At 43.3% G+C, this 27,768-nt stretch overlaps 1 protein-coding gene across 1 annotated transcript; it reads left to right on the top strand.

The window, feature by feature from the left end:
- The first annotated feature begins 1,138 nt into the window (after window positions 1-1,138).
- LOC110503852 (protein unc-119 homolog A) lies at window positions 1,139-27,590 on the top strand. The gene is made up of 5 exons (XM_036961985.1): window positions 1,139-1,623; window positions 24,915-25,028; window positions 25,580-25,673; window positions 26,486-26,658; window positions 26,789-27,590. The coding sequence occupies exons 1-5, from the start codon at window positions 1,335-1,337 to the stop codon at window positions 26,899-26,901; spliced, it is 783 nt and encodes a 260-aa protein (XP_036817880.1). The 5' UTR covers window positions 1,139-1,334; the 3' UTR covers window positions 26,902-27,590.
- The last annotated feature ends 178 nt before the right edge of the window (window positions 27,591-27,768 follow it).

Raw genomic sequence — 27,768 nt, 5'->3', positions numbered from 1 at the left:
ATTTGAGCTGTTCTTACCATAATATGGACTTGGTCTTTTACCAAATAGGGTTATCTTCTGTATACCACGCCTTCCTTGTCACAACACAACTGATTGGCTCAAACGCATTAAGAAGGAAATAAATTCCACAAATTAACTTTTAACATGACACACCTGTTAATTGAAATGCATTCCATGTGACTAACTCATGAAGCTGGTTGAGAGAATGTCAAGAGTGTGCAAAGCTATCATCAAGGCAAAGGGTTGCTATTTGAAGAATATAAAATATATTTAGATTTGTTTAACACTTTTTTGGTTACTACATGATTCCATATGTGTTATTTCATATTCTTGATGTCTTCACTATTATTCTACAATGTAGAAAATAGTAAAAACAAATAAAGAAAAGCCCTTGAATCAGTAGGTGTTGTAAAACTTTTCTCCGGTCGTGTGTGTTTTAGGATTGTAACTTTGGTGATAGAGGCACCAACTTGCACACATACAGCTAGAACAGGGTTTTACAAAGATTTGTACATATATGGCCATCACAGAATTCACTCACTAACCCCACAGAAGCCCTTTTCCAATATGGCTACAAAAACAACTTAATGGCTTCTTACTGGACCATTCATGGTGATGTAGAATACACAACCACATGAGCCAGATATGTAAGGATGTTACATTATTCACATAAATAATTATGGTAAGAATGTGCCGAAAAAGCTGTCTGAATAGCTGATTTCTGTAGATATTATAAATAACTGCAATAGTTCACCTTCAAACATGTAAAATGGATATGCACATGTGGATAGTAATGGATGTAATCCAATAAAAAGGGACAAACTGCTTGACATAACCTACACTGGCTAAGTGGCCGTTTTTACAGTTTCTGGGAATCGTGTAATGATCATGTCATAAATCGATTGGAAGTTACAGTAACAAATATGTTAGTCATAGGCTGTTCAATGCGGGAGCGCATGTCCATGTGCTGGTTGGTCACAGCAGACATGCATGCAGGGTGAAAGCATTCAGCTTGTGAGAATATCTTGCTCTCAATTGAGTTGATAGGTATTTGCATGAACGGCTTATGATGCTTTCGTATGAGCGCTGACGACCCACCGCATCCTTCCTTCCTCTCTCGTTCTGCATTATGTAAACCGTCATCACCACCGCACGCGCGCTCCAAGCGCAAGGGCTATTCAGCCGCCGCACACAAACAGTCACGGACCAACGGGTTTAAAGAACTGAGGATTTAAATTAAATACCGAGTGTGAGAGACGTTGAGCCTTGGGTGAGGGAGGGAAAGAGACTGATTTGTATCTTCCCCAGATCGGGAGGGGGAGGAGGCACGGAGAATGAGCTATTATTGTACCAGCACAGAGGCTGTGTGTAATAGCCAGGACGCACCTAACGCCAGTGCGAGGAAAGCAGCTACTAATAATACGAACCGTGGCAGCGAAGGTCTCGAGAGCAGCAGCAGCACTAGTTCACGGCAGTCGCAACCCCAACCGCTCGTGGCCATGAAAGTGAAGAAAGGCTGCAACTCGACAGATGCTGGGGTCCCGGTTACAAGTGAGGACGAGTTGCTAAGAAACCCCGTAATATCGCCTGAGGATGTACTTGGGTTACAAAAGATCACCGAAAGTAAGTAGGCTACTAATTGGTATTACGGGTAGCTTCACGGCTACCTGAACGGTTCTGGGCGCAGCGCACCTGCTGTTGCTCCGTTGCCTGGCATGAAGCATCGGGTCCACAGCGACAACGTTACATTGTTAACGGGCAGCCATCCATCCATTTATCCATCCGCGTAGTAACATATTAGTTGCCCTAGTGCCATGTTTGTCATTTTTCAAGGGTATACTTCCAGTGCATTGGACAACGACATAGAGGGACATTAGGCTACAGTAGGATATTTGTGGGGGTGGAAATACAGATTATATAGGCTAGTGGAATTATAGTCTAACGACATGTATACTTGATTGTTTCTGTGTGGGCAATCTGGGCATAATAGATAATGATATAAGACAGGAGAGTAGGTTATCAGCCTCTAGCTCAGACAGGTTTAGTAGTCGGTACATAGGTATGCACACAACCCTGTGTGTGTGTAAGAGAGAGAGAGGGGGGGGGGGGGCTAGAAAGAGGGATAAAGAGAGAGAAGGTTGCAGGAAGCAAAAGAGAGAGAGAGAGTGTGTAAATATGAATTTTAAACCAGACAGGCAGGTATTAATGTGATTGTTCTTTCTAATGCCCCCTGTTGTCCATCTTGATGAAAAAATGAAAATCTGACTTTTCCTAAATCCTTTCCCGAACCTGAAGAAACTGTTTCCTCTTAGGTAACAGGTAATCAGTGCTCTGTGCCTGCCGATTGAGACAGTCAGAACCTGCTTAAAGATCTGCATTAGATTGTTACAGCACATAACAACACAGCTACAGTCACGCAGTAGAGACATCTCAAATGGCACCCTATTTTCTTAATAATGCAAAACAATGTACCAGAACACTATGGCCCTGGTCAAAATAATGCACTATAAAGGGAATAGGGTGCCATTTGGATTGCAAAATATATATGTTTTGTTGTTGTTGTATAAAACACATCCTGTCTCTGTTCCTTCTGCATTCACACTAGGTTACTGGTGACTGGTGAGCTGTAAAATACATTTAATGTGGCCATCTTCATGTCAACCACCTGAATGCATCCTGGTTCTATCAAGTGTCTTTTGTCCTGACTGCTCCTCAGGTTAAAAGCAGTTGCTTCCGCCTCACAAAGTGTATAGCCAGGTGGCTGTTAAATTGCTTTCATCAATTCGCCTTTCACACCAGTAGAGGATATACAGTACAATAGAAGGAAGGCCAGGTATACTACGGTACTACTCTGTATGCACTTGACGTCTAGGCCACTTTGGAGACTTGGGATGCATCCATATTGACACTCTAGTTCTATCTTATATCACAAACTAATATCCTGTGGCGGTTGGTTAGCTAGATGGTAATAAAGCCTTTATCCTTAGCCTCCATGTACGATGAGTCATTTCAATATACATACAGGCTTGTGTCTAAATGATTTGGTTACCATCCAGAGTCTCTGCTATAAGCAAAGGGCATTTATTATCATCCGGAGCAGTTCTCATCCCAAAAGGCACACTAGCCCGCCGACATCATCCCTTTAATCCATGTTCCTGTCCGATAGTGTTAGCTGTTTGGTTCTGTAACCTCCAGAGGAAGAGCAGAAGAGCAGCATCGGGCTGCAGTGGCGAGATAATACAGAAATCACTGATGATGGCTGCCTAGTGGTAATCTCTGCTCTCCACTGACATGTAATCTGGATTATGTCAGAAAGGAAGGGAATGTGGCGCTTCAATGACCTGATAGACTCTAGTTAATTAATGCTTCAGAGTCAAGCAGCATGCAACAAAACACTCAATGAAGAACGCATCCGGACATTTGTTTACAAGGTATATCATTTCTGATTAGAAGGCAGGTTTAGCTGATACTGTATGTGTTACATTTGCTGTGTTCACTGTCTCTGACATTGTGTTTAGGTCTCTAGCCCCCATAGCTGCAGTGTAGGATACATTCAGGAAACCATAGATCAAATGGCATTAATGGCATTTCTCTCACAAATGCTTTATGATAGCCACCTGCTGTGAAATGATACTTATTTGATTTATGATCATTGTATCGAATGTCATTGTCCTCTTTTTCACCCCGTCCTTTATGACATGCAGTCGTGTTGAATTTGGTCCCATGGTTGCCTTACTCCTTTTCTATCAGAATTAATGGACCAAAACAAATCTGAATTATTCAGTCGATTCAAATGTTACATGTATACCAAGACTATAAAGAGATCCATTTTGTGAATGTTTTGCTGAACTGCCAGTATATGGAGGAGAAATAACCAGTGAAAGACTGAAGGAGAAAATGACAAGGCTTGCTGTGTAAATTACTTTCATGGCAGTGCTTTGGGAGGTAACTGCATCCATTTTGGGGTTGCAGGGAGACACAGTGGCTCAGAGCTGGTAAGAGAGGGAGATACACTGTTTCTCTGAGACAGGCATGATGAGGAAAATAAATGTCATCTAGCCCATGGAGAGAGAGTGTTTTGTGAAATGAGAAATGGTTTCTTATCAGTGTACTGTATGTATGCTGCATGGGGCTTATGATATAAGGAAATGAACAGGGATCATAGGGGGGGCTATGTAGAAGGCACATCAAATACAGTATTCACTGCAGGAATTCATTCAGCATGCAGTAGTTTACATACACTTAGGTTGGAGTCATTAAAACTTGTTTTTCAACCACTCCACAAATTTCTTGTGAACAAACTATAGTTTTGGCAAGTCGGTTAGGACATCTACTTTGTGCATGACACAAGTCATTTTTCCAACTATTGTTTACAGACAGATTATTTCACTTATAATTCACTGTATCACAATTCCAGTGGTCAGACGTTTACATACACTAAGTTGACTGTGCCTTTAAACAGTCAACTTACCTGACTCAGGTACACCAGCTCTGTCCGGAGGAATGGGCCAAAATTCACCCAACTTATTGTGGGAAGCTTGTGGAAGGCTACCCGAAACGTTTGACCCAAGCTAAACAATTTAAAGGCAATGCTACCAAATTCTAATTGTGTGGATGTACATTTCTGACCCACTGGGAATGTGATGAAAGAAATAAAAGCTGAAATAAATAATTCTCTCTACTATTATTCGGACATTTCACATTCTCAAAATAAAGTGGTGATCCTAACTGATCTAAGATAGGGCATTTTTACGAGGATTAAATGTCAGGAATTGTGAAAATTTTTGTTTAAATGTATTTGGCTAAGGTGTATGTAAACTTCCAACTTCAACTGTAAGTATTCAGACCCTTTACTCAGTACTTTGTTGAAGCACCTTTCAGCGATTACAGCCTCAAGTCTTCTTGGGTATGATGCTACAAGCTTGGCACACCTATATTTGGGGATTTTCTCCCATTCGTCTCTACAGATCCTCTCAAGCTCTGTCAGGTTGAATGGGGAGAGTCGCTGCACAGCTATTTTCAAGTCTCTCCAGAAATGTTCCATCGGGTTCAAGTTCGGGCTCTAGCTGAGCCACTCAAGGACATTCAGAGACTTGTCCCAAAGCCACTCCTGCATTGTCTTGGCTGTGTGCTTAGGGTGTTTGTCCTGTTGGAAGGTGAACCTTCGCCCCTGTCTGAGGTCCTGAGCGCTCTGGAGCAGGTTTTCATCAAGTATCTCTCTGTACTTTGCTCCGTTCATCTTTCCCTCGATCCTGACTAGTCTCCCAGTCCCTGCCAATGAAAAACATCCCCACAGCATGATCCTGCCACCACCATGCTTCACCATAGGGACGGTGCCATATTTCCTCCAGACGTGACGCTTGGCATTCAGGCCAAAGAGTTCAATATTTGTGTCATCAGATCAGAGAATCTTGTTTCTCATGGTCTGAGAGTCCTTTAGGTGCCTTTTGGCAAACTCCAAGCGGGCTGTCATGTGCCTTTTATGTGACGAGTGGATTCCGTGTGGCAACTCTACCATAAAGGCCTGATTGGTGATGTGCTGCAGAGATGGCTGTCCTACTGGAAGGTTCTCCCATCTCCACAGAGGAACTCCTGAGCTCTGTCAGAGTGACCATGAGGTTCTTGGTCACTTCCCTGGCCAAGGCCCTTCTCCCCCGATTGCTCAGTTTGGCCGGGCGGCCAGCTCTAGAAAGAGTCTTGGTGGTTCCAATCTTCTTCCATTTAACAATGATGGAGGCCACTGTGTTCTTGGGGACGTTCAATGCTGCAGAAATGTTTTGGTACCCTTCCCTAGATCTGTGCCTCGACACAATCCTGTCTCAGAGTACTACGGATAATTAATTCGACCTCATGGCTTGGTTTTGCTCTGACATGCACTGTCACCTTTGGGACCTTATATAGACAGGTGTGTGCCTTTCCAAATCATGTCCAATCAATTGACTTTACCACAGGTGGACTCCAATCAAGTTGTAGAAACATCTCAAGGATGATCAATGGAAACAGGATGCACCTGAGCTCAATTTCGAGTCTCATAGCAAAGGGTCTGAATACTTATGTAAATAAAGTATTTCTGTTTTTGTTTTTGTTTTTATAAATGTGCAAACATTTCTAAATACCTGTTTTCGCTTTGCCATTATGGGATATTGTGTGTAGATTGATGAGGATTTTTAAAATGTAATTAATTTTAGAATAAGGCTGAAACGTAACAAAATGTGTAAAAAAGGGAAGGGGTCTAAAACATTCCCGAATGCCCTGTATATCTGCCTCACTGTCAGAGAAAGAAGTAGTACTGCTAGGTTTTACACAGTCAATTGAATAAATAACTGCATTTTTCTTAAATGAATGTACAAATGATACTGTACATTTATGAAATCGATATTAAAAATGTAAAAACATGCAATACAGTAATATGAGATCTGTATGTAAAACATTTACTTTTGATACTTATCCTGAACAACAAGTAAGTGCATTGATGTTAAGATCGTTAGGTTAGAAAACCACGTCAGTCAAATATACAGGATACGAGCATTCCATTCCAGCTAAACATCTGACATATACAGTGGCAAGAAAAAATAGGTGAACCCTTTGGAATTACCTGGATTTCTACATAAATTAGTCATACATTTTGATCTGATCTTCATCTTAGTCACAACAATAGACAAACACAGTGTGTTTAAAACTTCTTTGGGATAGGGGGCAGAATTTTCACATCCAGATGAAAAGCGTGCCCAAAGTAAACTGCCTGTTACGCAGGCCCAGAACCTAGGATATGCATATGCATGGTAGTATTGGATAGAAAACACTCTAAAGTTTCTAAAACTGTTAAAATAATGTCTGTGAGTATAACAGAACTGATTTGGCAGGTGAAACCCAGAGCACAATCTATCCAGGAAAATTTATTTTTGAGGTCATTGTGTTTTCTAATGTTTTTCTATGGGAAACCTGATTTATTAGGGCCCAGATTGCAGGTCCTATGTCTATGCCAAGAGTGTGCAAGCTGTCATCAAGGCAAATGGTGGCTACTTTGAAGAATCTCAAATATAACATATATTTTGATTTGTTTAACACTTTTTTGGTGTTTCCATATGTGTTATTTCATCATTTTAATGTCTTCACTATTATTCTACAATGTAGAGTAGATGTGAGTAGATTCTACACATGAGTAGATGTGAGTAGATTCTACACATGAGTAGATGTGAGTAGATTCTACACATGAGTAGATGTGAGTAGATTCTACACATGAGTAGATGTGAGTAGATTCTACACATGAGTAGATGTGAGTAGATTCTACACATGAGTAGATGTGAGTAGATTCTACACATGAGTAGATGTGAGTAGATTCTACACATGAGTAGATGTGAGTAGATTCTACACATGAGTAGATGTGAGTAGATTCTACACATGAGTAGATGTGAGTAGATTCTACACATGAGTAGATGTGAGTAGATTCTACACATGAGTAGATGTGAGTAGATTCTACACATGAGTAGATGTGAGTAGATTCTACACATGAGTAGATGTGAGTAGATTCTACACATGAGTAGATGTGAGTAGATTCTACACATGAGTAGATGTGAGTAGATTCTACACATGAGTAGATGTGAGTAGATTCTACACATGAGTAGATGTGTCTAAACTTTTGATTGGCACTGTATATTTCATGCTGTTATGAGTAACGATCTCTAAAGGAAACTGGAGACAGATTCACATGATCTCTTTGGCACATGCACACATCGAACAGATACATTTTTGACATTTGTTGTGGCTAGTTCACACAATCTTGGATGTCATCCTATTACTCAAATGTAGTCAGGTGGCCGACTTTGTTGTGATAGTATTAGTCATAATTGCTTCAGATTGTTCACCAGGGAGAATCCGTCCTCAGGAATAGCTCATTCCACTCTAGTCAGCCAATACTAACCCAACTGGCTTTTGGCACGCAGGAAGTGTCTCACCACACAAGCAATTGCTTGAATATAGACCGCCACTCTTGAAAAATCATCCTAGGTAGCTAAACAATAGAACGACAGGCTTTTGGCAGGCGGACTGGGCTGCTCTTTGTGTGTGGGGTGAAGTGGGTAACCAGCCTGTATACTGGCAGGTCTCTGTCTCACCACATCAGATTCAGACAGACTGAATACAGGCCATTTCAATCAGTTGTCCTTAGGTGACATAATGAGATGCTAAATATAGAATTATAGCATTTTTTCTCACACTTATTGACTTCTTTCTGTAGTTGTCGAGCCACATCAAAAAGGAACAGTACTATGCTGTATATTAGATATTGCTTGTTATTTATTACACCTACTCACCTTGTTGTCCAGTCCTCACATCGTTGTCCAGTCCTCATCACTCATTGTGTGTGTTTATTTGTCTGCAGTGTAATTGTCTTTTCTTAAAATGAGCATATGAAAGACATTACTGTAAGTATATTAATGCAAGTATATTAACTCTCCAGTAATGAATCACTTATTCAGTAAGTCCAACCCACTTTACGTCCAGCTCCTATACAGTCTCTCGGTGTCTCCATCTATCACAGAGACATTGAATTAAAGCCAGGGAAACACTTCATCACTGCCTATCTGATAAACAACAACCTTTCCCTCTAACTGTATTTTCCCCTGACTGTATTTACAGTCTCTGGACTTGACTGTCACCACAATTGCTGGAGCTTTAATTAAAATTGATCTGTGTGGCCGGCCTAATTTAAATCTGCTCTTTGCATCTGTCACAAGGTAAGCTACTGTTCTATGGGGGCCATTCATCTGATGTCAATGGGCAGGAGAGTCCTCTTTTATTCTCCTCCCCTGTCCTCTCTTCTCCTGTCCCGTGCTTTTCTCTCTTCTCCTCTAGTTTTTGGAGATGGATAGATGACTTGTGGTGGGGATATTGTTCCTCACTTGGGTCAAAGCAACTCCAATCTGATTAAACAAGTGTTATCTATAGTATAACAAAGCAGTTGCCTGTTGATTTGAAGGTTAACAATTAACGCAAGTCATTGACTGTCAATGTTTTTCATTTGCTGTGAAACTCGTCAATGGATAGGCCTAAGTAATACAAAATGTATTATCTATTGAGTGGCAGATTGGGGTATTGAGAATGCATCATTCCTTGTTGAAAGCAGCAAGCCATTGACTCATTGTCATCTGATGTGTGTGTGTGCACGTGCGGGCTGGACTCCTTTGGTCAGGGACACACAACCCTCGGCCCTATGGCTGTATCCAGCCCACCATGACATTACCAAGTGACCCTCAAAATGATGCATTACAAAAGCAAAACCCCCCAAAATAATTCATAATTAAAATAATGATTAATTTGCCTAGTAGAAGATACAGTGGTAAAAACATGTATTACTAAGCCTTTATTGTCGGACAGACTGTTGTTATACCAGTCTGATGATATGTGTTACTATGATGCAAAAAGGTTCACATGATATTTGAATGTATCTATGCCTTAAGTGCTGGGGTAGAGGAATCTGTTTCCAGACAGACCGGTAAACTCAGTATGCCACATAGTGGAAAGAGAGCCTGGAGGAATATATGAGCTTAGTCATACCGCTATGAGTGTGAGTGTGTTAAAGTGTGTGTGTGTGTGTGTGTGTGTGTGTGTGTGTGTGTGTGTGTGTGTGTGTGTGTGTGTGTGTGTGTGTGTGTGTGTGTGTGTGCGTGCGTGCGTGCGTGCGTTCACCCTCTGAATGGGATGACGTGATGAACTGAGACGATTCACATTCAAGCTAATACAGCCCTACGGTACAATAACACATAACAGACAGTCTTTCTATATTACCCAGCCATGTTCATTTAATTTGCCTCCATTCTTTGTGACGTTTGGCACAGAATCCTATCAACATAGAGCAGAGTTTAAAATGGCCGCCGGCCTTTTCTTTCTCAACTGGTAGCAGTGTGACCCTGGGGGCCAGTGAAGTACTGTAGTGGTAGATGGTAGATATCAGAGGAAAGCTGTCAGAGAGATGTGCTACTGCAGTGTAACTGGAGCTTCCTGGGCTTTGTTCATTTTGCCTATGGCCCTAAAACATGGCTCCAACTAGGCCTACATGGCCAAGCTACAAAGTCAAACTTGGCTATAATGTGACAGTTGTTTTGCCCTACAATATGCTTATTGTAAGCTTAAGGGTAGGGTCAGAGCCTTTCCTTTGATCCTCCACTTCCTAGTATGTGTCTGTGTGTCTGTGCTTGCTCCTGGTTGGCTGAAGCAGTGTATTAACCTGTAGCAGCCAATACTGTGGCCTCTAAAGCTCCGCCTCTGATCAAATGGATTTCATTCTCAAAGTTCTAAAGCAGATGAATAAAGGAGGATGTAACTTATTTCTAAATGTTTCACCCCCTTCCTCAGCTTGTTCTGGGGGTGAGGGATTGACTGCTAAATACAAGCTGATGTAGGTCCTCAAACTATGACCAGTAAACCAACTGCTTTCATCAAAACACCATAGGAAGGTTTGTTAGAATCAAAACAAAATGATAGACATGTTCTATCACTTAGTAGGTCTACCTTGTGTTTGTTTAAAATAGGCCTATTTTTATAGTCAACATCTTACCGTCACATATTGTTGTTATAGGCTACTGTAGACACACAGTTGGTCCACTTCTGGGACACAGTTAACTGTCTGTTGAAGATGTGTGTGTGTGTGTGTGTGTGTGTGTGTGTGTGTGTGTGTGTGTGTGTGTGTGTGTGTGTGTGTGTGTGTGTGTGTGTGTGTGTGTGTGTGTGTGTGTGTGTGTGTGTGTGTGTGTGTGTGTGAGATAGTGTAGGAGTGTTTGTGTTGGGGTCCATTTGGAATGCATTTTTTTTTATAGATGTGGCAATCGATTGGTTACCCTAGTGTGTGTGGTTAGCATGATGTAGCGCCTAGGACAACAGAACATTGTGTTCACTCACAGGGCTTGTGAACAGAGCTAGTGTGTTCTGCACCGCAACCACACAGCAACACTTCTCTCACAGCCAATTGCAGCTCAAATTCAGACATTAATGCCTCGATCACACCGACAGCTTCATTAGTTTTAGTACACCAGAAGTACATTCAATTCAATGGAATGTTGCATTTGACTTACAGCATTGCGTTGCAGAGGCAGTTGCAGTGCGTTCTGTGTGGTGCATACGTTGGATTTATCAAACGTATGAGTCAAACTGTATGTGTAGACGGCTTGACAAAAATGGTAGCAGAAGGTGAATGTTGACCTTTTGTTGCACACATATTCAGATGATGCTGCGTATCATTTTGCGCAATGACACTGTCAGGGTGATTAACGCGTAAACCCTCCTGACACCTCTCCCCCAGACCATTATGCACACAAACAGACACAAGCGCTCTCACTCATGCCCTTTAAAAAATCAAGCTGCTTTTTCACTCTGACCGAACGGCAGACCGAGCGGGGGCTGAGGAGGAAGATAAGAGGAGGGAGGAAATCTAATCTGCATTCAGCTGTTAAATAAAAACACAACCTTTCAATAAACCTCACAGCCAGCCAGCCAATCACCTCACAGTCAGCCAGGCTGCAAGCCAGTAGCCTACAGGCAGCATATTTTAGACATGTTGTGTGAAGAAGCATAATAAAAAGCCTATTACTATCAACCTGAAATGAACAGCATATTTTAGACATGTTGTGTGAAGAAGCATAATAAAAAGCCTATTACTATCAACCTGAAATGAACAGCCATTTAAAATGTAGATTTGTTCCTGTGGGAGACTGTCAAATGTTTTCGACATGTCCTGTGAACAGGTGTCCTTGGGTATTTTATGGGCCATATTTTATTTATTCTATTAGCCTAATAACATGAATTAATTATCCATATTGATTGACAGCTCGATTCAAATCAAAATAAAGAAAAGGGTAGATGTGAACAAAGCTTGTGTCAAAACAGGTCCATTTCTATAACAACTATATATGGCCACTGCTTGCTGTTGATGAATGCCACGAACGACCATCTTGTGTCAAAACAGGTCCATTTCTATAAGAACTATATATGGCCACTGCTTGCTGTTGATGAATGCCACGAACGACCATCTTGTGTCAAAACAGGTCCATTTCTATAAGAACTACATATGGCCACTGCTTGCTGTTGATGAATGCCACGAACGACCATCTTGTGTCAAAACAGGTCCATTTCTATAAGAACTACATATGGCCACTGCTTGCTGTTGATGAATGCCACGAACGACCATCTTGTGTCAAAACAGGTCCATTTCTATAACAACTATATATGGCCACTGCTTGCTGTTGATGAATGCCACGAACGACCATCTTGTGTCAAAACAGGTCCATTTCTATAAGAACTATATATGGCCACTGCTTGCTGTTGATGAATGCCACGAACGACCATCTTGTGTCAAAACAGGTCCATTTCTATAAGAACTACATATGGCCATTGCTTGCTGTTGATGAATGCCACGAACGACCATCTTGTGTCAAAACAGGTCCATTTCTATAAGAACTATATATGGCCACTGCTTGCTGTTGATGAATGCCACGAACGACCATCTTGTGTCAAAACAGGTCCATTTCTATAACAACTATATATGGCCACTGCTTGCTGTTGATGAATGCCACGAACGACCATCTTGTGTCAAAACAGGTCAATTTCTATAAGAACTACATATGGCCACTGCTTGCTGTTGATGAATGCCACGAACGACCATCTTGTGTCAAAACAGGTCCATTTCTATAACAACTATATATGGCCACTGCTTGCTGTTGATGAACGCCACGAACGACCATCTTGTGTCAAAACAGGTCCATTTCTATAAGAACTATATATGGCCACTGCTTGCTGTTGATGAATGCCACGAACGACCATCTTGTGTCAAAACAGGTCCATTTCTATAAGAACTACATATGGCCATTGCTTGCTGTTGATGAATGCCACGAATGACCATCTTGTGTCAAAACAGGTCCATTTCTATAAGAACTATATATGGCCACTGCTTGCTGTTGATGAATGCCACGAACGACCATCTTGTGTCAAAACAGGTCCATTTCTATAACAACTATATATGGCCACTGCTTGCTGTTGATGAATGCCACGAACGACCATCTTGTGTCAAAACAGGTCAATTTCTATAAGAACTACATATGGCCACTGCTTGCTGTTGATGAATGCCACGAACGACCATCTTGTGTCAAAACAGGTCCATTTCTATAACAACTATATATGGCCACTGCTTGCTGTTGATGAATGCCACGAACGACCATCTTGTGTCAAAACAGGTCCATTTCTATAAGAACTATATATGGCCACTGCTTGCTGTTGATGAATGCCACGAACAACCATCTTGTGTCAAAACAGGTCCATTTCTATAAGAACTACATATGGCCATTGCTTGCTGTTGATGAATGCCACGAACGACCATCTTGTGTCAAAACAGGTCCATTTCTATAAGAACTATATATGGCCACTGCTTGCTGTTGATGAATGCCACGAACGACCATCTTGTGTCAAAACAGGTCCATTTCTATAAGAACTATATATGGCCACTGCTTGCTGTTGATGAATGCCACGAACGACCATCTTGTGTCAAAACAGGTCCATTTCTATAAGAACTATATATGGCCACTGCTTGCTGTTGATGAATGCCACGAACGACCATCTTGTGTCAAAACAGGTCCATTTCTATAAGAACTATATATGGCCATTGCTTGCTGTTGATGAATGCCACGAACGACCATCTTGTGTCAAAACAGGTCCGTTCTGTAAGAACAGCATGACTCAAGACTGAGTCTAATTTTACTCCTCTGCAATACTTCTGTGAACTTTGAAGCACTAGAGAGAGGCAAGAAATGCAGATCACTGTCAGCCCATGCTGTTGTGTGTCCAGTTTTGGAATAACCTGAGGCTCTATCATATCCTGTAGCCTTGTCGTCTACTGTGTATGAAAATAAGGACTGTACATAAAGCATAGAACCTGCATAAAACCCACATTCCCATTACGTGGAGTTCATGTCAATGTACCATGTTGTATGTTGACACATCTGTTCCAAGACATATCTGAAGGTGTTGTGCATCACACTGTAATGTATTACAGGCAGAAAGAAGCCTTTTGAGTCATTTTGTCAGACACTCCAGAGTGACTTACAGGAGCAATTTAGGGTTAAGTGCTTTGCTCAAGGGCACAGACCGATTTTATCAGCTAGCCGGCTCAGGGATTCAAACCAGCAGCCTTTTGGTTACTGGCCCAACACTCTTAACCACTAGGAGACACACGCGTCCGGACACACACACTCGCACACACTCACAGCAGGAGGCCCAGTGGTCTGACACCACTTTATCAGATCACTGTAATGTAGCATTTCATCATCCCATTTCATCATCCCAGATCTGTTTGTTTTTTCATGACAACGACCATATCTATACAGCATTAACAGATCTGAGGCCAGCTGATAGCGTTTCATTACCATATGAATGAACCCTAACATGAGTCGTTCTGCTCTGCTTTGTTTCGTTTCGTGTTTTGTTGTATTTTGTTCATGCAGAGTGGGCAGGTGGAGGGGAGGAAAGGTAGAGCAGGAGGAGAGGTGGGGGGTGGGATGAATGGAGGGAGGGGTGGGGGGAGGGATGGAGGGAGGGGTGGGGGGTGGGATGAATGGAGGGAGGGGTGGGGGGAGGGATGGAGGGAGGGAGGGGTGGGGGGTGGGATGGAGGGAGGGAGGGGTGGGGGGTGGGATGGAGGGAAGGGTGGGGGTGGGATGAATGGAGGGAGGTGTGGGGGAGGGATGGAGGGAGGGGTGGGGGGTGGGATGAATGGAGGGAGGGGTGGGGGGAGGGATGAATGGAGGGAGGGGTGGGGGGTGGGATGGAGGGAAGGGTGGGGGGTGGGATGGAGGGAAGGGTGGGGGGTGGGATGAATGGAGGGAGGGGTGGGGGGAGGGATGAATGGAGGGAGGGGTGGGGGGTGGGATGGAGGGAAGGGTGGGGGGTGGGATGAATGGAGGGAGGTGTGGGGGGAGGGATGGAGGGAGGGGTGGGGGGTGGATGGAGGGAGGGAGGTGGAGCAGAAAGCAAAATGTCCTGGCACAGCATCAGAACGAGCGTTGCTAGGTGATGCTGTTAAAGGAAAAGGAAGTGAAGAGGTGTGCTCCTCTCAGGGAGAGTGAGGGAGAGAAAAAGAGGGTTAGCGAAAGAGGGAGGGAGAGAGAGGGAACCTGGGTGACGCTGACACTTCAGAGCCTTCCGGCAACTCTCTGCCACCGAGTTGCCGACACACAATCGAGCAAGCACACAGACACACACAGTCGCGCAGGAACACACACACACATACACACACAGCGCATGGCCACATATTAGTCATAAACATTCAAACACTCATAGAGCAAGGTCCCTTACACTCACACATGCACAGACAGAACCACACATAGGCATCACAACTAGATCCCCTTCACCATATGGAGCAGCAGCAGCCCATAGAACACAGACTGAGAGGACAGTCACACCCTACTGAACATACACATGCACCCTCCATAGATGCGTAGATCACCTGGACCACCTTGCTCAATGATATCAATAGGCTGTACCTACTCAGACGGTTATGTATTTGTAGTGGTTTTCTCTGTAAATGAAGCCATAGCTTGATTAGCCTAGTTACTCCAGGGAATACTGGTAAATGTCATCATGGACCAGGTTGTTGCTGTGATGCGGTTAATGAACAAAACTGTTTTAACATTCAATTACAATGTATAATCTTCCTCTTCTCTCCTCTCCTCCCACCTCTCCACTCATTCTCTCCTTTCCTCTCCTCTCATCCTCCTCTTCAAGGATAACCATTCAGATGAATAGAAAGTGGAACCTCTTCATGTTAAATCCGATGATTCATGACATATTTGTCATCTTTCTGTCCCTCTCTCAATGTTTTAGGCGTAAATCACAATCTTGTGTTGTCGTTCCCTGTGATGAAATATACACAATGATCATTTAAATCACCCTAAAAGTACAGCGGATGAGGTCTGTTAGGATTTTAACAGCGGCTATGACGTATGTCCATCTATTATCTACATGCAGGCCTTACCCAGTGAGGAGAAAGAATGTGGAGACATTTAGGAGCCGTGATTGCAGGGCTTTTTGGTGACTCGTTGGGTGTGAAATTTGTTTCGTAGAGTACATTTATTTCTATGAAACTTTTCACACCGTCTGGGTCACGATAAGGGAAATCTGATGACATTCTCTCTCCATCTGTAATTCTGGCTGGCTTGGCGTGTGTGTGTGTGTGTGTGTGTGTGTGTGTGTGTGTGTGTGTGTGTGTGTGTGTGTGTGTGTGTGTGTGTGTGTGTGTGTGTGTGTGTGTGTGTGTGTGTGTGTGTGTGTGTGTGTGTAACTAGTCATGTTGCCATCCCTCTGCAGGGCATCTGTCGGTCCTCTGTCCAGTTAGCTTCGGATATATTATCACACACGCATTTTGCAGTGCAGCGTTTCACGTGGCCAAAGATTGAATTTAACGTTAGGCAGCCATGTAGTGTGTTCTCTCCCTACCTACCTGGCCACTGGACTGGATGAGTGGGAAAAGCTCAAACTACAACAGAAATCAATCAGAAAGTAGAATTCCCTTTGAGGAAGTAGGTATGATCACTTATATGATGTACAGTGTACAGTATATTGTGATCGTGATGTGTATTGAAGGGAATACGATATGTTAGCTGAAATGATTGAATAGCTCATGCTCATACAAGCTTGACATTGAGTCGTCATGACCGTCTCTGATGGAACAGGCTAGGGTCTTTTGTCCTTTTGTCCATGTGCCTTTTGGCCACATGGATCATTAACACTGAAGTGATAGATGTGCAGATGATGATTTGCAAGTAGAGATACTGGGGAGCAAAAGAGCTAGATGTTAAGTAACAATATAGGGATGAGGTAGTTGGCTGTGCTATTTACAGATTGGCTGTGTACAGGTACAGTGATCGTTAAGCTGCTCTGACAGCTGATGCTTAAAGTTAGAGAGGGAGATATAAGACTCCAGCTTCAGTGATTTTTGCAATTTGTTCCAGTCATTGGCAGCAGAGAACTGTAAGGAAAGGTGGCCAAAGAGGTGTTGGCTTTGGAGGGGACCAGTGAAATATACCTACTGGAGCACGTGCTATGGGTGGGTGTTACTATGGTGACCAGTGAGCTGAGATAAGGCGGGGCTTTACCTAGCATAGACTTATAGATGACCTGGAGCCAGTGGGTTTGGCGAAATATGTAGAGGGCCAGCCAACGAGAGCATACAGGTCGCAGTGGTGGGTAGTATATGGGGCTTTAAAACAGATAGCACTGGGATAGACTACATCCAGTTTGCTGAGTAGAGTGTTGGAGGCTATTTTGTAAATGACATCGCCGAAGTCAAGGATCGGTAGGATAGTCAGTTTTACGAGGGTATGTTTGGTAGATTTAATTTTGGATTGGAGATGCTTAATGTGAGTCTGAAAGGAGAGTTTACAGTCTAACCAGACACCGTCCAGAGTAGTGATGCTAGTCGGGCAGGGGGGTGCGGCCAGCAATCGGTTGAAGAGCATGCACTTAGTTTTACTAGCATTTAAAAACAGTTGGAGGCCACGGAACGACTGTTGTATGGCATTGAAGCTCGTTTGGAGGTTTCTTAGCACAGTGTCCAAAGAAGGGCCAGATGTATACAGAATGGTGTTGTCTGCATAGAGGTGGATCAGAGAATCACCAGCAGCAAGAGCGACATCATTGATACATACAGAGAAAAGAGTCGGCCCGAGAATTGAACCCTGTGGCACCCCCGTAGAGACTGCCAGAGGTCCACATAACAGGCCATCCGATTTGACACACTGAACTCTATCTGAGAAGTAGTTGGTGAACCACGCGAGGCAGTCATTTGAGAAGCCAAGGCTATTGAGTCTGCCGATAACAATGCGGTGATTGACAGAGTCGAAAGCCTTGGCCAGGTCGATGAAGACGGCTACACAGTACAGTCTTTTATCAATGACGGTTCTGATATCTTTTAAGACCTTGAGCGTGGCTGAGGTGCACACATGACCAGCTCGGAAACCAGATTGCATAGTGGAGAAGAAAATCTACACTGACATGAATGAACTGAACAGGTGAAAGCAATTTCCTGGTTCAGTTGGTATCCTCCATAATTTATTTTGCATGTGTGTTCAGATCAGTAAAGGGGAGGAAGCCACTTTAGACTATTGAGATGCGGCCTTCTTTGTACTATGAGTTGTGGGGACGACTATTGAGATGCAGCCTTTGCACTGCAGTAAGGGTAGTGGGGCTCATACAATTTGCTCGTGGAGCTCCTGTTTAGCTAGCTGATCTGTAGCCGTCTCATGTTCTGAGAACATCACTCTTATCAGACATCACAGTCACAGTAAAGAAGGCAAGGCTGCCGTGTGCCAAGAACATAGTGCCAGTGTTGCCAGGGTAACAACAGCTTCCTTTCCAACATACTGTGGTTGTGGTTGTGGTTGTCATGGCTGTAAAAATGTTTGTGGTGCCTTTGGGATTGACTGACAGATTGGAAAAGGGACGTCTTATTATAGAAATAGAATGGTCACAATAACATGATTTCTTACAATTTTGCGGACGGCACGGCATCATTTTTTCTACCAGAGATTGAATTTGGACTTTTCCAACACTGTATTTAAATGGCGCTGCGTTGCAGCATGGTTGTACTGTATGTTGATGAGGAATTAATGGCAGCACTAGCCTGCTCTACCACTTGTTAGCTGATGCCTGGACACAGCTTTGGCTTCTTATGTAACGTGTTAGGTAGTTAGATGACATCTACTATACCATATGGCATCAGAGTGCACATTAAGGTCATTCAGTCACTACACACATAACTGACCTACAATAATGTTATAGAGCAGTAATAGTCTGTAGTGTTTTGTTATGAATATCTACGTTTTAACACTGTATGTCTGTTCTATACTTCTTTGTTTATTATTGAGGGGACAGCAACTTTTGAATTTGAATAGTATTATTTTATACTGATTTGAACCTGAATGACCTGTGCTGACAAATGAGCAAAAGGTTAGCCTAAGTGCTTTAAGTTAGTGTTTGAACTCAATGGTCATTGACAATTATTTAAGATGTACTGTACAACCCTCAATATTGCTACCGTTTATTTACCACATTTACCCCTAAATCACTGTGTTACTCACATACAGGTGCACTATATATACAAAAGTATGTGGGCACCCCTTCAAATTAGTGGATTCGGCTATTTCAGCCACACCAGTTGCTGACAGGTGTATAAAATCGAGCACACAACCATGCAATCTCCATAGATAAACATTGGCATTAGAATGGCCTCATTGAAGAGGTCAGTGACTTTCAACGTGGCACCATCTTAGGATGCTACCTTTCCAACAAGTCAGTTGTTCTGCCCTGCTAGAGTCAAATTTCTGCCCTGCTAGAGCTGCCCCGGTCAACTGTAAGTGCTGGTATTGTGAAGTGGAAACGTCTAGGAGCACCAACGGCTCAGCCGCGAAGTGGTAGGACACACAAACTCACAGAACGGGACCTCCGAGTGCTGAAGCGCGGAGTGTGTCCTTGGCCGCAACACTCACTACTGAGTTCTAAACTACCTCTGGAAGCAGCTTCAGCACAAGATCTGTCCGTCGGGAGCTTCATGAAATGGGTTTCCATGGCCGAGCAGCCGCACAAACATAAGAGCACCATGCACAATGCCAAGCGTCGGCTGGGTGGTGTAAAGCTCGCCGCCATTGGACTCTGGAGCAGTGGAAACGCGTTCTCTGGAGTGATGAACCACGCTTCAACATCTGGCAGTCCAACGAACAAATCTGGGTTTGGCAGATGCCAGGAGAGCACTACCTGCCCAAATGCATAGTGCCAACTGTAAAGTTTGGTGGAGGAGGAATAATGGTCTGGGGCTGTTTTTCATGGTTCGGGCTAGGCCCCTTAGTTCCAGTGAAGGGAAATCTTAATGCTACAGCATACAATGACATTCTAGACAATTCTGTGCTTTGGGGAAGGCCCTTACCTGTTTCAGCATGACAATGCCCCCATGCATAAAGCAGGTCAAAATACAGAAATGGTTTGTTGAGATTAGTTTTGAAGAACTTGACTGGTCTGCACAGAGCCCTGGCCTCAACGCCATCGAAAGCCTTTGGAATGAATTGGAATGCCAACTGTGAGCCAGGCCTAATCGCCCAACATCAGTGCTCAACCTCACTAATGCTCTTGTGGCTGAATGGAAGCAAGTCCCCGGAGCAATGTTCCAACATCTATTGGAAAGCCTTCCCAAAAGGGTGGAGGCTGTTATAGCTGCAAAGGGGGGACCAACTCCATATTAATGCCCATGAATTTGGAATGAGATGTTCAACGAGCAGGTGTCCACATACTTTTGGTAATGCAGTGTATCTACCTCAATACTCCAGTATCCCTGCACATTGTGAATTTGGTATTGACACTGACCCTGAATATAGCTGACATTCTTCTGTTTTTGTCTTATTTATTATTTTTTGTGTTTTTGTAGTTTTTTTTTTGTAGTTTTTTTTTATACTAGTTTGATATTGAGTACAGCACTGTTGGATTGGGATTTCAAGTAAAGCATGTCACTGTACTTGTGCATTTGTTAAATAAAACTTGAAACTTGCCATAGTTCAGTAGTACAGATGAGCCTCACATCAATTGGAGTTATTTTGTAACCCTCAGAGCTTACAGTATGTTGGCCTCAGAAGTAAAAATGACAGTTTGTGGTTGCTGGTTTAAGTTGGAGAGCTGCTTACATGTACAGTAAATCTGTTGACTGGCCTGTTATTCCAGCAGGCATGTGATGTGGCTGGACTGACTTCCGGTTATGTCCCAGTGCTAAGTGCTTTCCCATCAACTGTACTCTCACCTGAGATAACCTTTCTGGTCTTAGACATAGACCCCTGGCCTTACCTATTAAAAATGTCCATTGCCCCACCAGTAGAGAATACACACAGCCGCACACACACACACATACAGTATACACCGTTTTTACCTATCTGAAGGTGTAGTAGTTCTGTGGTGTGGATTATAATGATAGGTGGGTAGTAGGTGAGATGGAAAGTAGACAGGAGACCCAGTCACAACTCACACACACACACACACACACACACACACACACACACACACACACAAGAGTCCAAAGCCTGCTGCCAATTATATTAATGACCCTAACAACACCAGAGCCGGAGCAAGGAACAGGGGGCATCGCCTTAAGACCTCAGCAGATTTGTGTGAAGGCCCTTTGAGTCCATCACTCCCTCCTCCTCCACTCTCACACACACACACACACACACACACACACACACACACACACACACACACACACACACACACACGCACACACACACACACGTGTGCATGTGTATACACACACACACACACACACAAAACCATGCATACTCACATACACATTCAGACTCCTCCCCTCTCTCCATGTAGCACAGCTAGGTAACAGGAAGGCTAAAAATATCTCCTGGCCATTGGCTAGCCAGTTTGGTCCATCTGGTTCCTTAGGTAAGTAGAGAGGGAGGGAGAGAGTGTTTGTGTGCGTGCATACGTGTGTCTGTGCACACAGTGTATGTTTTGCGTGTGTGCGTGTGCGTGTGCGTGTGTGTGTGTGTGTGTGTGTGAGGGCTCACTAAAATCTTACTAGAATGTGCTCTTACTATTCTACCTCAGTACAGTTTTGACATGAAGCTATATCAAAGGCTTAGAGGCAGGTGCCCACCTGTATTTTTTAATAGGATGCAGGTAGGGAGGGGTGTATGAAAGGTGTGCAGTGGTCAATTTGTGGGGTGGTGTCGGAGGAATGGGGGTTACAATACAGCAAAAGCTATAGTTTCCCCAAATCCCCTTAGCGTCTTCCAATCTGTCCATGTGACGGTGAAACAATGTAAGCCTCTTAGTCCTAATCCACAGCTTGTGGGGAGGTGAGTGTTTGCCACAGGGCTGTAGATGCTGTCCCTTGGGCACAGATCTGCAAAAAGGGTGCTATCTAGAACCTAAAAAGGTTCTTAGACTTTCCCCATAGGAGAACCCATTGAATAACCCTTTTGGTTCCAGGTAAAACTCTTTTGGGTTTCATGTGTTACCATTTCCACAGAGAGGGTTCTACATGAAACCAAAAAGGGTTCTACCTGGAACCAAAAAGGGTCATTTTATGGGGACAGACGAAGAACCCTTTTGGAACCTTTTTTCTAAGAGTGTGGGATCAGCGTACAGTACCCTCGACCCGAACCTTAGGTTAAGTTGGCTGGCACCCTGGTGTTGCCCTGGTTTTGCCGACACCATGCTCCAACCAACTGAGCCGTATTGGAACCAGACGTGTTGGTTAGTGTTCGATTTCTGTCCTAATAGTTTTGCCTGTCCACATATTCCAAACTGTCAGTTCTGTGAGAGGGCCTTATAGAAGTGTCTCAGATTCCAAACTGTCAGTTCTGTTAGTGTGACACAAAACACTGTGGGCCTGCATGTTATCACAGAGAAGTTCTCCAGTGACTATAAGACTGTGGTTATTGTCAGTGTCACATCTTGGCAGATGCAAAGATTAGAGGAGTAAAAATAGCTCTTTCTGTCTCTCTGTTAGGTGAGGATCTGACAGGCTGGCCAAGTGGCTGGATGGGGCAGGGTCAGAGTGCTTAGTGAAGGGACATGTTTTGGAAGAGCCTAATCATTGTGCACAAGGCTGTAACAGCTGCAGAATTGTCTTATAACATAGAGATCATTACTTGTAGTCCAGATGTACAAGTGTACCAAGTTTCATGCTTTTATATTCCTTTACTTGATAAAAGTTAACTTTTACACTAATATCTTAAACATTTCTGGTCTATTTGTATGTAAGAGGTTGACAATTCAAGAATGTTCATGAATGTAAATAAAAGTATGGTAAAAGTATACATAGTCTTTCTACTGTTCATTCCTTTGACTAAAAGGTGTTCTGTAGAGTATGTAGCCCTCCTGTATTCAGACTCAAATGTGTTCTGTAGAGTATGTAACCCTCCTGTATTCAGACTAAAATGTGTTCTGTAGAGTATGTAGCCCTCCTGTAGCCCTCCTGTATTCAGACTAAAATGTTTTATGAAGAGTATGTAGCCCTCCTGTATTCAGACTAAAAGGTTTTCTGTAGAGTATGTAGCCCTCCTATAGCCCTCCTGTATTCAGACTAAAATGTGTTATGTAGAGTATGTAGCCCTCCTGTATTCAGACTAAAATGTGTTCTGTAGAGTATGTAGCCCTCCTGTAGCCCTCCTGTATTCAGACTAAAATGTGTTCTGTAGCCCTCCTGTATTCAGACTGACATGTGTTCTGTAGAGTATGTAGCCCTCCTGTATTCAAACTCAAATGTGTTCTGTAGCCCTCCTGTAGCCCTCCTGTATTCAGACTAAAATGTGTTCTGTAGCCCTCCTGTATTCAGACTGAAATGTGTTCTGTAGAGTATGTAACCCTCCTGTATTCAGACTAAAATGTTTTCTGTAGAGTATGTAGCCCTCCTGTATTCAGACTAAAATATATTCTGTAGAGTATGTAGCCCTCCTGTATTCAGACTAAAATGTGTTTTGTAACCCTCCTGTATTCAGACTAAAATGTGTTCTGTAGCCCTCCTGTATTCAGACTGAAATGTGTTATGTAGAGTATGTAGCCCTCCTGTATTCAGACTAAAAGGTTTTCTGTAGAGTATGTAGCCCTCCTGTAGCCCTCCTGTATTCAGACTAAAATGTGTTCTGTAGAGAATGTAGCCCTCCTGTAGCCCTCCTGTATTCAGACTAAAATGTGTTCTGTAGAGTATGTAGCCCTCCTGCAGCCCTCCTGTATTCAGACAAAATGTGTTCTGTAGCCCTCCTGTATTCAGACTGAAAGGTGTTCTGTAGAGTATGTAGCCCTCCTGTATTCAGACTGAAAGGTGTTCTGTAGAGTATGTAGCCCTCCTGTAGCCCTCCTGTATTCAGACTGAAATGTGTTCTCTAGAGTATATAGCCCTCCTGTAGCCCTCCTGTATTCAGCCTGAAATGTGTTCTGTAGAGTATGTAGCCCTCCTGTATTCAGACTGAAATGTGTTCTGTAGCCCTCCTGTATTCAGACTGAAATGTGTTCTGTAGAGTATGTAGCCCTCCTGTAGCCCTCCTGTATTCAGCCTGAAATGTGTTCTGTAGAGTATATAGCCCTCCTGTATTCAGACTGAAATGTGTTCTGTAGAGTATGTAGCCCTCCTGTATTCAGACTAAAAGGTGTTCTGTAGAGTATGTAGCCCTCCTGTATTCAGACTAAAAGGTGTTCTGTAGAGTATGTAGCCCTCCTGTATTCAGACTGAAAGGTGTTCTGTAGAGTATGTAGCCCTCCTGTACCCCTCCTGTATTCAGACTGAAATGTGTTCTGTAGAGTATATAGCCCTCCTGTATTCAGACTGAAATGTGTTCTGTAGAGTATGTAGCCCTCCTGTATTCAGACTAAAATGTTTTCTGTAGAGTATGTAGCCCTCCTGTATTCAGCCTGAAATGTGTTCTGTAGAGTATGTAGCCCTCCTGTATTCAGACTGAAATGTGTTCTGTAGAGTATGTAGCCCTCCTGTATTCAGACTGAAATGTGTTCTGTAGAGTATGTAGCCCTCCTGTATTCAGACTAAAAGGTGTTCTGTAGAGTATGTAGCCCTCCTGTATTCAGACTGAAAGGTGTTCTGTAGAGTATGTAGCCCTCCTGTATTCAGACTAAAATGTGTTCTGTAGAGTATGTAGCCCTCCTGTATTCAGACTAAAATGTGTTCTGTAGAGTATGTAGCCCTCCTGTATTCAGACTGAAATGTGTTCTGTAGAGTATGTAGCCCTCCTGTATTCAGACTGAAAGGTGTTCTGTAGAGTATGTAGCCCTCCTGTAGCCCTCCTGTATTCAGCCTGAAATGTGTTCTGTAGAGTATGTAGCCCTCCTGTATTCAGACTGAAATGTGCTCTGTCCCCTTTCTGTTTCAGACTACCTATGTTCCCCAGAGGAGAACGTTCACATGATCGACTTCACACGGTTCAAGATCCGAGACATGGAGACAGGGACGGTGCTGTTTGAGATCACTAAACCCCCTGTACCAGGTATGGGCTATGTCGAAACTACCGTATTAAACAGCACAGATATTAGATGCATGTACTGTGGAATGAGCTATATGTTGGTAATGTCTTTAATCAAGACATGGAGACAGGGACGGTGAGATCACCAAACCAACAGCACCAGGTCAGTAATAGGCCTGTTCTGTGCTAAATATAACCATTAGTATTTGTGTTCCCTAACATATTCATATTCTCATATACATGTTAACAATTTTCTCTCTTATTAGAGCCTAGGATATATGACTTGTGGCACTAAACTACAGGTCATAGCCTCTGATAACGAAGAGGTTTTAAGACCTACTGTATGTGTGAGCAGCATATACCTCTGGGTTAACTAGGCCCAGGCAGTAATATGCATGATTCATGAACAAATTACTCCTATTAGCTTGGTCTCTATCAAGAAGGTGTTATTTCACTGTGTGAGTTGATCATCTAAGGCTCTGAAACAGTGTCTATTCAGAGAGGTACACAGCAGAGAGACCGTGCTTCAAAACAGCATGCTTGTTAACGCGGTATCTTTTGTGACACTATGGCAGCAGGCGAAAAGAAGGATTTTGACCCCAACGGAGGCCGCTTCGTCCGTTACCAGTTCACCCCTGCCTTCCTGCAGTTGCGCCAGGTCGGCGCCACGTAAGTCACAGCTAAGATGGCCGCCTGTGTGGGTGTGTAAGGGTGGTGGAGCGGTGGCCATTCAGTGCCCTGCTGTTCTCTTCTGAGAGGAGACAGATGGGGAGGGCTATTCTCAGAGAGTGAGAGGTGGTGTGTGTGTGTGTGTGTGCCTACGTGCTTGCGTGCATGTTTGTGTGTGACAGATACCAAGGAGGCAGGAAGGCTGCACAGTAGGGGGAGAAAGAGAGAGGGAGAGAGAAAAAAAGGAGGCAGGGTGAGGGAAAAAGAAAGAGAGAAAGAGAGATGAGAAAAATGACAGTCAGGCCAGTTGTTATTAATGAACGTTTTACTGCAGTGGGCTAACTCAGGGTCTCACAGAGTGTTTATTGGTAGTCTTAAGCACATCTACACTGAAACCAACGTATACACCTCACACACATGGTTATGGGCTTAAAAAAAGAAGACACCTGTACCATGTCAGATATAGAGTTGAAATGTATTAAATTTTTACTTTTGGAGTTTTCATCCCAATATTACACTTTATATACATCACAGAAGACTGAAACACAGCAAAACAGTTTGGCATCGAAACACCAGATTTTCTGCTGTTTATTTAAATTAATGTTTATTATGAAATTATGAAAAATATGAATAACATTTCAATACAGGCCACTAGTCATTTGAATGCAAGAAAAGGCTACTGTAGAAGGGGGAAATGAGGAAACATGGAATTACACTTTGGTTCTGCAACAAACTATAACAAACAAATGATGTGCAAGTGTGTTTCCAATAGTTTATCAAATCGCTCTGTCCCCCTGTCCTCTCTCACACAGTGTGGAGTTCACAGTGGGAGACATGCCCATCAACAACTTCAGGATGATTGAGAGGCACTACTTCAGAGAGCAGCTCCTCAAAAGCTTTGATTTTGAGTTTGGTTTCTGTATGCCCAGCAGCAAGAACACCTGTGAACACATCTACGAGTTCCCCCCTCTGTCAGAGGACATCAGTGAGTATAGACACACGTACAAACAGAGACACAGACATAGCACGCATGCATACACGCACTTCCTGTACCCATACGACACACACACTCACTCAAACACACACACTGACGTGTCCTTCCTCTTCTTCCTCAGTGCGCGAGATGATCCTGCACCCATACAAAACGCAGTCCGACAGCTTCTACTTTGTGGACAACAAGCTGGTGATGCACAACAAGGCAGACTACTCCTACAGTGGGAGTCCGTAGGAGCACAGGACTTCCCTAGACACCTAGACCCACTCCAACTCTAACCCACCCCACCATAGGACCATGGACAGACAGACAGACAGACAGACAGACAGACAGACAGACAGACAGACGACAAACGGAGAGACGTATGGACGGACTGACAGGTCACAAGCAGCAGGACTGATGGACAGCCTCGCACTCTCAGCAGCTTTATTTTCTCCAATCAGAATTCCTCCGTTGCTTGTCATCCCCTCAATTGCAATCCCCTACTCCAGTCTCTTTCAATGACCTCTCAACTTTCTGTGTCTGATAGAGAGTGTTATAGATGTGTACACAGTCTAGCATACATAAACACACACAGACCTTCGCTATGGGACACGTCTGATGTGGCCTGATCTAGACAAATTAAAAGCACAACCAGTAGAGTATATAAGGGCCAGTAACAATGAGTGAGATTGAATGTCTAGTCAGTGAGTTCTCAGTCAGTCAGCTAAAGAGAAAAAGAGAAAGGGAGAGAGAGATAAGAAGAGACAGAAAAAATGAAGAGAGCGAGAAAGAGAGATAGAATGTCTGCTTTTCTGCACTTCATCTCATTGACATTTACAGTACCAGTCAAAGGTTTGGACACACCTACTCATTCAAGGGTTTTACATGACTATTTTCTACATTGTAGAATAATAGTGAAGACATCAAAACTATGAAATAGCACATATGGAATCATGTAGTAACCAAAAAAGTGTTTAAAAAAGTTGCCACCCTTTTCCAGTATGACAGCTTTGCACATTATTGGCATTCTCTCAACCAGCTTCATGAGGTAGTCACCTAGAATGCATTTCAATTAACAGGTGTGCCTTGTTAAAAGTTCATTTCTGGAATGTCTTGCCT

This window comes from Oncorhynchus mykiss, chromosome 24 (genome assembly GCF_013265735.2).
Source record: "Oncorhynchus mykiss isolate Arlee chromosome 24, USDA_OmykA_1.1, whole genome shotgun sequence".
In the NCBI taxonomy this organism is placed as follows: Eukaryota; Metazoa; Chordata; class Actinopteri; order Salmoniformes; family Salmonidae; genus Oncorhynchus; species Oncorhynchus mykiss.
Note: the sequence above shows the minus strand (reverse complement) of the source record. Positions and strands in the feature narration are given on the sequence as shown.

Coding starts and splice junctions, on each gene's coding strand:
- LOC110503852 (XM_036961985.1), top strand. CDS start 1,335: ATGAGCTATTATTGTACCAGCACAGAGGCTGTGTGTAATAGCCAGGAC. Junction 1,624..24,914: donor GTTACAAAAGATCACCGAAA/GTAAGTAGGCTA, acceptor TTTCTGTTTCAG/ACTACCTATGTTCCCCAGAG. Junction 25,029..25,579: donor CACTAAACCCCCTGTACCAG/GTATGGGCTATG, acceptor ACACTATGGCAG/CAGGCGAAAAGAAGGATTTT.